At 36.8% G+C, this 12,629-nt stretch overlaps 1 protein-coding gene across 1 annotated transcript; it reads right to left on the bottom strand.

The window, feature by feature from the left end:
* Window positions 1-2,097: 2,097 nt before the first annotated feature.
* Window positions 2,098-5,812, bottom strand: marcksa (myristoylated alanine-rich protein kinase C substrate a). Its single transcript, XM_079639673.1, has 2 exons — window positions 5,376-5,812; window positions 2,098-3,740 (listed from the first exon to the last, which is right to left on the bottom strand). Exons 1-2 carry the CDS (start codon window positions 5,469-5,471, stop codon window positions 3,204-3,206), a joined length of 633 nt encoding a protein of 210 aa, XP_079495799.1. The 5' UTR covers window positions 5,472-5,812; the 3' UTR covers window positions 2,098-3,203.
* Between the last annotated feature and the right edge of the window lie 6,817 nt (window positions 5,813-12,629).

Genomic DNA, 12,629 nt, shown 5'->3' with positions numbered 1-12,629 from the left:
TTGTTGAGGCATATTGGTCCCTTTATGCTGTCAATGTGTTGCCCAACAGCATATTTTGGTCTCTCTTTCTTTGTGTCTGTATGTGTGTGACCTTGATATTCGAGAAGGTTGGGTGGGGCCGCTGTATATTCAGGTACTGCTTAATGACATCATCACGGCATTGAATAGCACCATTGGGCCACAGGGTTTGACTGAGAGTACACTGAGCCTCCTTTTGAAAGAATGATTTTATCTTTGAAAGGTTAAAGGAAGCGACTGTAAATAAGGATTCATTGGTCTACAGGCTTTCTAACACAAACACCAAAGCCACCTGTATACCTTGCACTGTACCAAAAAAAAAAAAAAAAAGCACAAAAAAAGCAACAAAGTACAAATAGTCAATAGCCATTTTTCCTTGGTCATGTGGTGATAACTAAAACTTTGAGATAACTTGATAACTTTCAGTCACAGTGCTTGGGCCACAACATTTATCAGCATCTCTCTTATGACTCATTTAACCTTCATCCTTCCCTTGGGTAATTTTGACCCGGAAAATCTTTTAAAAATTGAGTGTTCATCGGAGGGGTCCAAGACCCCAGGACTTTTGTTGCACTTGAACCACGAATAGACAAAAAAAGAGTTCTGTGGTTGAAATGTAAGAAAGTAACAAATCCTTCCCTCACGGGTCAATTTGACCCCCATAGGAATGAGTGGAATGCTTAAAATGTAAAACTAAAGCCGCCTTTCCACCGAAATTACCCGGAACAATTTGTCCCAGGAACTTTTTTTGCCCCAGACCGGTTGCTTTCTGCGTTTACACCGCGGTCTAAAGTACCGGGAAGATTATAAACTGCGCTCGACTGCTCCTCCCAGTCGGCTACGGATAGTAGCGGACAGCAAAACATCAGTTTTGAGCGCCACATTTATAATAAGTGTGGAGGAGATCCAAACTGTGCTGCAATTGTTTGTGATGTATTCGTTTACTAACGAGGTAATTAACAAAACGGCAGAGGAGCACTGATACTAAAGAGTGTTCAGAAAGCTCGTAATGCTAGATATAAAATTAGACGATGCGGACATTGACCGTGAGATGGCTGGGACGAACGCGCAGAAAATGTCCTGTGAATTTTAATTAATTAAATTAAATATTTGCAGACAGACAACTCTTACTGCATGAAGCCACGAACCGCAATACATTTTTAAAAATGCCGGTTAAAATAGAATGCTGCGTGGAGTCATCCAATCAAAATGTGGCGTGAACACAACCGATCAGCATGTTCAGCACACAAGTCCCACCCCCAAAAGTTTCTGAACTTTGAAAAAGTACTACCTCGCCAGCAGGGACTTTTCGGCGAAAAATTTACCTGGAACTTCATTTAGACCCTGGTTCCTGCGGTGTAAACACACCGAGTACCACCCCAAAGTTCCTAGTTCCTGGGGAAAGTTCCCGCAGTGGAAACGCGGCTTTAGTAAAAATGCTCAAAATTCTAACTAAAAATGCTAAAACTTTACCAAAAACTACTTTCTAATATCTACATGTGTATCTGAATGCATAATGACTTCAAGACCCAGCAGAACAGCTCATTTGCGCCAAATAGAGCTGTTATATTATTTTTTTCCACAAGAGGTCACCAAAGACCAATGGAAGATATTTTGAGCTGAACCAAAATGTTTATGCATGGCATAGTGAATTATTTTGAATTGTGAATTATTTTGAATTTAAGTTGAAAGAATGTGAAGAATTTGCTTAAATCAAATCTAGTCATTTAAAGGCAAATAACATTAAAAAAATCTCCCAAAAATGCATTAAAAATTTTAAAAAATATTAACAAAATTTTAAAAAAAAAAGTATAATTTTAAGGCTTCTGATAATTTTGACCCGGATTTGTTACAGAACGATAGGGAAGGATGAAGGTTTTTGTACACATAGCCTAATTACTGCCTAATTACTTTAAAATGTTAAATCCTTCACTTGCTCCACTTGGTAAGGTCACGTGACAATGCAACATATACTGTCTGAAATAGTTGTTTTACATTTTTAAAGCAAAAAGCTTTTTTTTTTAAAGATTAATGGCAACTAATTATTAATGGCTTGTAAATAAAAGAGATGAAACGATTCAAATTTGATTCACATTTATTTAGCTTTTAGTGTACATACAAAAGTACATTTTACATACAAAAAATGTAGAACACCATCAGCAAGTTTCATTGAAATTTTGTAGGCAAAGTTACATTCAATCTCTAAATCAAACGTAAAAGCTTCTCCAATATTTACAAAAGAAAGAGACAAGATGCTACACAAACATTGCATCTGACAAGTTCCTTAATTTTGTCAAAAGGCATCATCTGTTGTAATCAAAACAGAGCACAGTATAAACAGGAACCAGAACACGTGTCACAGCTTGGGGTTGACTTCAAAATTTGCTCCAATGGTCTAAGGATGATAAAAGAGCTGCATGTGCTTCTTGAGATCAAGATATCATTTGTACAATAATCACAGTTAAAACACCCCTTCTATACATACTTACACTTTAATAAGCTCATAGAACCAGCAATACACCATATGCAAATTGTTTTCCTACTGAAATCACAGATAGCTAAAAATGTTGAAAGTTCCCAAAATACATGGTTATAAACTTGGCATTGTTGATTATATTGGCAGGAATTTAGAATTTTAAGAAATGAAATCACTTTAGTGTTGTAAACTGTAGTGGATGAATTCATGGTCATTCTGTTTTTGGGCTTTTCTTTACATCTGTGGTTTAATGCTGAATGATCAAGGTGCCACATGTATATATTAAAAAAATAATAAACTCCCATTCCTAATCCCTGCATGCCCTTTTTGCCCCCTAAACAAGCTGCCTTTAATCCACAGTCATGTCCACACATTTTAAACACGTTTACAGTTTTATTTGTAAAAAAATCCCTCCCCCCCAAAAAACAAAGAGTTAATACTGATGCCAAAAATAGATAAATATCACTTTTTTTCCCCTGTATTCAATTCAGCCATCTATTTCACAGCTCTAGGAATAACCACATTGGTCGAGTGAGATTTGTGGAGGGACAGATATCAAAAAAACCCTAAAGACTAAAAAAAAATCATTCAAATATTCCTTGTTGCAGACAAAGTCCTCCAAAGTCCAACACCCTGGCACTACTCCATTGTACAACGGAAATATTCCTTGATTATCTGTTCTTTTTTTTCCCATCTCTCTCTCTCTCTCTTACTCTGTGGCCGGTTCAGGACTGGATGCTGCTTCTTGTCCCGTGGGAGCAGGCGCTTCAGTGGCGTCTGGCACGGATTCTGCTGGTTTCTCCTCTTTGGGCTCTTCAGTGGCAGGACTGGCAGCGTTGGGCTCCTCTGCTGGTTTGGCGTTCTCTTCTAACGCTCCTTCTTCCACAGATTCAGCTCCCTCAGTTTTGTCTTCCTCCACCACATCCTCAGCTCCATCTCCAGTCTCCTTCTTGGTTTTCCTAAAAGTGAAGCCACTTAGCTTGAATGACTTCTTAAAAGAGAAGCGCTTCTTCTTCTTCTTCGGCGTCTCGTTGCTTGCGGAGGGAGTTGCTGCATCCTCAGGTTTGGCGGGCTCCTCTTCAGCAGGAGCGCTCACTTCAGTGTTTTCCTCTTGTCCCTCCGCGGGCTTCTTCTCCGCAGGATCCTCAGGTTTCTCTCCATCAGCACTGCCATTAGCCTGAACCTCCTCTTTCTCCTCAGCCGCCGCTGGAGACGCGCCTCCGTTCGCCTTCACGTGCCCGTTTTCCTGAAGCAAAACACAGAGCATCATTACACAACCAGCTTCAAACTCTCATCTCCACTCACTGCCACTATAGAGCCTGGAAGAGCCAGGTGATTTTTAATACAACTCCAAATGTATTCGTCTGAAAGAAGAAAGTCACCTAGGATGACTTGAGGGTGAGTAAATCATGGGGTAATTGTAATTTTTGGGTGTATTGGTCTGTAAATGTATTACGACATGCTACATTAATTTTGTTATATCTGAAAATGTATTTCTGATATCAATAATGAGAGTAACTTCAGATATCTAAAAGTACTTTCTTACTAGTAACAAATCACACATGGTATCAAATTAGGATTTTTACTAGTAAGGGTCCTTGCACAATGTGTCCGAAATTTTCGTATGCGTTTTTTGTATTCGTCATTCGGTGGTTCCGAATTGTTAAAACATCTCTCAAAATGCTTGCTACTAGTGCGGAAAACGCAGAAAATTTAACCCAAATTCCCAATCCGATTTTTTTTTATGGCGGACGAAAGTTTTGGAGACAGTGTGAAAACTTGATTGACAACATGCGGTCGTATTTATTTTTTAACGTCCGAAAATTTCAGACTCAGTGTGCAAGGACCTTAAGAATTATATTTCTGATTTGTGAATTTCAACTCAGTCTCAATCTCAATTGTTTGAATTACAATGCAGCATGACATTTATCTAGAGAAAATAAAATTACAGATATCAATACCAGTTTAAATTTAATTCTTGATATCAAGAATTTGTATTTCTGCTAGTTGTTGTTGATATCGAGAATTAATTTTTCTAGTGGAAATGAAATTCCTGATAACAAAAATGGCCATTGTTTCTAGTAGAAATCTAACTCCTATCAAAGATTAAACTAATGAAAACGTAATTGTTGATATGAAAAATTCATATCCCGGGGGAATGATTAAAAGTAAAAGCGGTTTGGCTTTGCCATCTGGGAGCTGAGGCGCGATACACAACACAACCGCCAGAGACACCCTTTCACCATCAACCCTGCGACAGAACTAACGGCGCGCAAAAAAAAAGCACACAAACTTGTACAAAACCCCGATTGTATGAATGGCCATCACAGCACAGTATAATGCATTTAATGATTACAGCCGTTTTCGTTGCTCTAATGCGATTTCCCCAATTCAACCCATTGTGATCCTGAAGCGTCTATCGAGCCTCTGTGAATAAAGGCGTGGCGTCATTGTTACTCGAACAATCAACCCCCACATTTCCCCCTCGTTCTCAAGACGGTAAACACACACTGAAATAGCAAATTAAATTATTCCCCACACAATCCAATAGTTTATCCGCACAAACATAGCACCAGCTCTTTCGATTTCCACACAAAAAACGCTAACGTTATTAAGTCAAAACAGAGGCTTCTCCTGAACAAGCCGACGAATCTGATTTCGAAAAATATTTAACGTTAAGCAACATTTTACAATCATACATAAAGTTATATCCAATACATAATTACTTCTTATGTATCTGATGTTAAAAGCTGACAAAGCGCCTGGGTTATAAACATAATTCGTGTGGTTGTTGGATGCGGGTCTCCAGCAGAACTCCTACTATTAACACAACGTAATTAAACCAGTTCTCTTGTGAAATGACCGGGTTTATAACTGTTACCTGGCCGTTGGCTTTGGATGGCGAAGCTGCAGCCTCGCCGAGTTTTTCTGCAGCTGTTTCTCCATTTCCAGCTGTCTTAGAGACTTGCGCTCCCATGCTTTCACTCCAACAAAGAGCTCAACAGACCCAGTACAGAACAAAGAGCAACAAGCGAAGCCTCTTCCCCGGAATAAACACCTGGCCGACGAGCGCGCTGCGAGTCAACGAAGCGAGCGAACCCAGTCTCAGAGAGGAAACCGGTAAGAAAAACCCTGGCAAGCAAGTGCAAGTATTTATTTAAAACCTAGATTTGTGCCCGTAACACTCTAGACTGCACAGAAAATGGAGAAATTTCCCTGGTTTGCTAATAAGATGCGGAGTCCAACGCCCAACGGCACCGATGAATGGGCATTCCGCGCGATTACGTCACTTGGAGCCGTCGTCGACCAATCAGGATCGACTATCAGCGAGAGGGCGCCACTTAAATCTGAACCAGCCAATCGTAGCAGAGCGTCTGAATCTGGGCGCGGCTTAAAAGTAACAATAGAAACTGACATTGTTGTATATAAAACCACGAATAATTTTAGAGAATACATACATCTGTTTTTCCCAAAACCGTTTGTCCTATCTATGTTGGAGCCTATCCCGGATCTTAGAAATGGTTTAATCATGAGGTTATCATCAAAACGTTTAATTTGTACAATAAAAAATGAAGCAACATTTTACTTTGAAAGATATGTGATTTGTTTCTAGTAATAATCTTTTTTCTAATAATCTGAGAAACATGTCCCTCTTATTTCACACTGCCAAATGTGTACTAATCTCCAGCAAATCTAGAAAGATAATATTTCATCACAAAATAAAAGTTATTTAAGATTCAAAATAAAAAGAATGTCCTTTGTGCATAACATCATCACTTTTTTTTGTTATTAAAGTGATTCATGTAGTCTAAATAATTTGCATGAGAGATAACATGTTAGCAGTCACACATGCAAGAAGGGGTCAGCTGTTCAGTTATTTATTTAGTTTTAATGGCATGTATGGAAATGGAATTTTGTATGGAATGGCATTAATGGAAAGGGATAGTTCATCCAAAACATCATGTCATTAATTACTCACCCTCATGTTGTTCCAAACCTTCGTTCATCTTCAGAACACAAATTAAGATATTTTTTGATGAAATCTGAAAGATTTCTGTTCCTCCATTGACAGCTACGCAACTACCACTTTGATGCTTCAAAAAGTTCATAAAAAGATCATAAAACTAATACATTGAGCGGTTTAGTCCAAATTTTCTTAAAAGACACAATCGCTTTATATGATGAACAGATTAAATTTATGCTTTTATTCACATATAAACATTCATCAACTCACACTTGTGGTAAATGGAAGCTCAAGCATATTCTCTTGAATATTCTGGTTCTCTTACGAGAGGTTCTCTCGTATTGCGTAGCATTACGCTACGGGTAAAGTCATCTTTCCTCGAGAAATGAAGCCAAAAAATTATCCTTAATTTTTGCATTTATTGTCAACGCAGTGCAGCAGCAGGCAGACCTAGAGCAGGCTGTCTAGCCAGTCAAGTCAAGTCATCTTCATTTATATAGCGCTTTTAACAATGTAGATGGTTTCAAAGCTGCTTTACAGAGATAAACGTATAATTTAAGGTAACAGATTGTTTTGGCTTTATAATGCATTCTTGCATAACGTTATTTTCCAGCTAAAGTTAGTTTTGATTGATTCACTTCCATCGAGAGGATAACTTGTTATTAAATTAGGAGCCGCTAAGACGACACCGTTCTCTCTAAACAGACTTTAAACGCGAACCTGTGAGAAACGCTGAAGCTGCTCACGTGCGCATCAAGAATTAATTCTATAGTTATAGTGCTTTGAATATATGTGCGCATGTTTGTAATTCTCTACAAACCAAGCCTAAATAAACTACTTGTCCTGCCTATAAATTTGATACAGAATTTAATTTAATTTTATCACTATGGGGTAGATGCGCGAATATTCCCCAATGCTTTATCTGTAGAGTGATAAAGGGATCCTCCATAGGGAGAGGCTAGTTGGCACTTCAGCACTCCGTTGTCATCGGGTCCAGGCGAAGGTCCTTCGTCAGATCTGGATACGGCCTGGATCCGGCAGGCTGCGGGAAAACCTCGGGATAAACAAAGACACTAAAATTAGCATGGATGCCATTTTTTTTATGATGTTACGAGTACATCAGGATTTAAGGGAAGTGTTCCCACTTCCGGCTGACCTAATCTATGCAGCCTAACATTGAGATATAGAAGTCTATAATGCATTATGTGAATGCTAGGTCAAAGAGATGTGTCTTTAATCTAGCTTTGAACTGACAGAGTGTGTCTGCTTCCCGGACAATGGTAGGAAGACTGTTCCAAAGTTTTGGTGCTAAATAGGAAAAGGATCTACCGCCAGCAGTCGATTTTTATATTCTAGGTATTATTAACTGGCTGGAATTTTGAGATCTCAATAGACGTGAAGGACTATAATGCGTTAAGAGCTCGCTCAAGTACTGCGGAGCTAAACCATTTAGTGCTTTGTAAGTAATCAGCAATATTTTAAAATGTATACAATGTTTAATAGGCAGCCAATGCAGTGTTGACAGAACAGGGCCAATATGGTCATACTTCCTGGTTCTGGTAAGAACTCGAGCTGCTGCGTTTTGAACTAGCTGTAGTTTGTTTATTAAGCGTGCAGGGCAACCACTCAGTAGAGCATTACAATAATCTAGCCTTGAGGTCATAAACGCATGGACTAATTGTTCCACATTTGTCAATGAGAGCATATGGCGTAATTTAGATATATTTTTAAGATGGAAAAATGCGGTTTTACAGATACTAGACACTTGACTTTCAAATTAAAGATTGGTATCAAAGAGCACACCCAGGTTCCTAACCGAAGACAAAGACTTAACAGAGCAGCCATCAAGTGTTAGACAGTATTCTAGGTTATTACGTGTGGAAGTTTTTTGTCCAATAATTAGAATCTCTGTTTTTTCTGAATTTAGTAGTAGGAAATTACTAGTCTAAATTAATAACTTTTTTATATCAGCTATGCATTCCGTTAATTTTGTGAATTGGTAGGTTTCGTTAGGTTTTGAAGAAATATACAGTATCATCGGCATAACAGTGAAAGCTAATCCCATGTTTCCTAATGATATCTCCTAATGGTAGCATGTACAGAGTGAACAGCAGCGGTCCTAGTACTGAGCCTTGTGGTACTCCATACTGAACTTGTGATTGATAAGACATCTCTTTATTTACTGCTACGAACTGATAACGGTCAGATATGATTTAAACTATGCTAGTGCAATTCCACTAATGCCAACATAATGTTCGAGTCTATTTAAAAGGATGTTGTGGTCAATGGTGTCAAATGCAGCACTAAGATCAAGTAATACTAATAGAGAGATACAACCACGATCGGATGATAAGAGCAAATCATTTGTGACTCTAACGAGAGCTGTCTCGGCACTATGGTACGGTCTAAATCCAGACTGAAAATCCTCGCAGATATCATTTCTTTCAAGAAAGGAACACAGTTGTGAGGATACTGCTTTTTCTAATATCTTTGACAGAAAAGGCAGATTAGAGATCGGCCTGTAATTGACTAATTTTGTATGATCAAGTTGCGTTTTTTTAACAATCATAGCTAGCTTAAAGGTTTTTGGTACGTATCCTAGAGACAAAGATGACTTAATGATATTAAGAAGAGGATCTATGACATCTGGAAGCATCTCTTTCAGCAGCTTAGTCTGTATAGGGTCTAACATACAAGTTGTCGATTTAGATGATTTGACGAGTTTGCAAAATTCTTCCTCTCCTATAGCAACGAATGAATCAGATTTTCCCTCAGGGAGACTACAATGCACTTCCTGATGCGATACTGTATTAGACGGTTGCATAGTTATAATTTTGTCCCTGATATTATCGATCTTAGAAGTTCATAAAGTCATCACTGCTGTGTTGTTTGGAAACTTCTGGGCTTGAAGCTTTCTTTTTCGTTAGTTTAGCCACTGTTTCAAATAAATACCTAGAAATATGTTTATTTTCTTCTAATAGGGTTGAAAAATAAGCAGATCAACAGCTTTTAAAGCCTCTCTTTAAGCAATCGAGCTCTCCTTCCATGAAATCCGAAATACCTCTAATTTTGTTTTCTTCCAGTTGCGCTCCATTTTTCTGGCTGCTCTCTTAAGGGCCTGAGTGTGCTCGTTGTACCACGGCGTTGGACTATGTTCTTTAATATTCTTTAAGCGCAGCGGAGCAACTGTGTCTAAAGTGCTGGAAAAGTGAAAGTTAAAAGTTTCTGCTGCAATATCAAGTTCTTCTAAGCTATCCGGGATGCTGAGATGATGAAACTGATTAGGAAGATTATTGATCAAGCAATCTTTAGTGGCAGAAGTTATCGGTCTAACATATTTATATAACACGGAGTCGGCTTTGCAGCCTTGAAATGTAATTTACATGAGACTAGATAATGATCTGAGATGTCATCGCTCTGCTGCAGTATTTCAACTGCATCAACATCTATTCCATGTGATAGTATTCGATCTATGATTACGGCAATGAGTAGGTCCTGACACGTTGTCTAACTCCAATTGAGTTTACAATGTCTTTAAATGCCAATCCCAATGCATCTTTTTAATGATCTAGCCTATGTGTATATTAAAATCACCAACAATCAGTACTTTATCTGCAGCCAATACTAATTCTGATAGAAAGTCCGCAAATTCTTTGATAAAGTCTATATGGTACCCTAGTGGCCTGTATACAGTAGCCAGCAGAATTTTCAAACGTGATTTATCGTTTACACTATATATTTTTACATTAAGCACCAACACTTCAAAAGAATTATATTTAAAACTAGATTTCTTAGTGGTTTTGAAAATATTACTATAAATTACAGCAACACCTCCTCCTTTGCGTTTCAGACGAGGTTCATGTTCACCTAATTTTTTATATATATATATATTTCAAAGGTTGTAGTAATTCCCTAGTGACCAAACTGACTTACTTCAGGTGACATTTTGACCATATCTCCCTTACTGTACGTACAGTACACAAATATTAATATGAAAATATTACTGTAATTCACCTTTAGTGTGTTTTCATATTTAAAAGGTTGTAGTAGTACCCTAGTGACCAGACTGACTTACTACAGGTGAAAATTTAACAATACGTCCCTTACTGTACGTACAGTACACAAATATGAATATGAAAATATTACTGTAATTCACCTAATTTATATATATATATATATATATATAATATATATATATATATATATATATATATATATTTCAAAGGTTGTAGTAATTCCCTAGTGACCAAACTGACTTACTACAGGTGACATTTTGACCAAATCTCCCTTACTGTACGTACAGTACACAAATATTAATATGAAAATATTACTGTAATTCACCTTTAGTGTTTTTTTCATGTTTCAAAGGTTGTAGTAGTACTCTAGTGACCAGACTGACTTACTACAGGTGAAAATTTAACAATACCTCCCTTACTGTACGTACAGTACACAAATATTAATATACAAATATTACTGTAATTCACCTATAGTGTTTTTTCATGTTTCAAAGGTTGTAGTAATTCCCTAGTGACCAGACTGACTTACTACAGGTGAGATTTTAACAATACATCCTTTACTGTACGTACAGTATACAAATATTGATACTAAAATATTACTGTAATTCATCTATAGTGTTTTTTCAAGTTTCAAAGGTTGTAGTAATTCCCTAGTGACCAGACTGACTTACTACAGGTGAAATTTTAACAATACGTCCCTTACTGTACGTTCAGTAAATTTTCACCTGTAGTAAGTCAGTCTGGTCACTAGGGTACTACTACAACCTTTTAAATATGAAAAAAAAGACTTTAAGTAAATTACAGCAATATTTTCATATTAATATTTGTGTACTGTACGTACAGTAAGGGAGGTATTGTTAGAATGTCACCTGTAGTAAGTCAGTCTGGTCACTAGGGAATTACTACAACCTTTGAAACATGAAAAAAACACTATAGGTGAATTACAGTAATATTTTCATATAAATATTTGTGTACTGTACGTACAGTAAGGGATGTATTGTTAAAATTTCACCTGTAGTAAGTCAGTCTGGTCACTAGGGAATTACTACAACCTTTGAAATATAATAAAAATATTTAGCTGAATTACAGTAATATTTTCATATTAATATTTGTGTACTGTACGTACAGTAAGGGATGTATTGTTAAAATTGCACCTGTAGTAAGTCAGTCTGGTCATTAGATAATTACTACAACCTTTGAAACATGAAAAAACGCTATAGGTGAATTACAGTAACATTTTCATATTCATATTTGTGTACTGTACGTACAGTAAGGGAGGTATTGTTAAATTTTCACCTGTAGTACGTCAGTCTGGTCACTAGGGAATTACACAACCTTTGAAACATGAAAAAACACTAAAGATGAATTACAGTAATATTTTCATATTAATATTTGTGTACTGTACGTACAGTAAAGGATGTATTGTTAAAATTTCACCTGTAGTAAGTCAGTCTGGTCACTAGGGAATTACTACAACCTTTGAAACTTGAAAAAAACACTAAAGGTGAATTACAGTAATATTTTCATATTAATATTTGTGTACTGTACGTACAGTAAGGGAGGTATTGTTAAATTTTCACCTGTAGTAAGTCAGTCTGGTCACTAGGGTACTACTACAACCTTTGAAATATAATAAAAATATTTGGCTGAATTACAGTAATATTTTCATATTAATATTTGTGTACTGTACGTACAGTAAAGGATGTATTGTTAAAATTTCACCTGTAGTAAGTCAGTCTGGTCACTAGGGAATTACTACAACCTTTGAAATATAATAAAAATATTTAGCTGAATTACAGTAATATTTTCATATTAATATTTGTGTACTGTACGTACAGTAAGGGATGTATTGTTAAAATTGTACCTGTAGTAAGTCAGTCTGGTCACTAGGGAATTACTACAACCTTTGAAACATGAAAAAACACTATAGGTGAATTACAGTAATATTTTCATATTAATATTTGTGTACTGTACGTACAGTAAGGGACGTATTGTTAAATTTTCACCTGTAGTAAGTCAGTCTGGTCACTAGGGAATTACTACAACCTTTGAAACTTGAAAAAACACTAAAGGTGAATTACAGTAATATTTTCATATTAATGTGTGTACTGTACGTACAGTAAGGGAGGTATTGTTAGAATGTCACCTGTAGTAA

Source organism: Phoxinus phoxinus (genome assembly GCF_949152265.1).
Source record: "Phoxinus phoxinus genome assembly, chromosome: 16".
Classification (NCBI taxonomy): Eukaryota; Metazoa; Chordata; class Actinopteri; order Cypriniformes; family Leuciscidae; genus Phoxinus; species Phoxinus phoxinus.
Note: the sequence above shows the minus strand (reverse complement) of the source record. Positions and strands in the feature narration are given on the sequence as shown.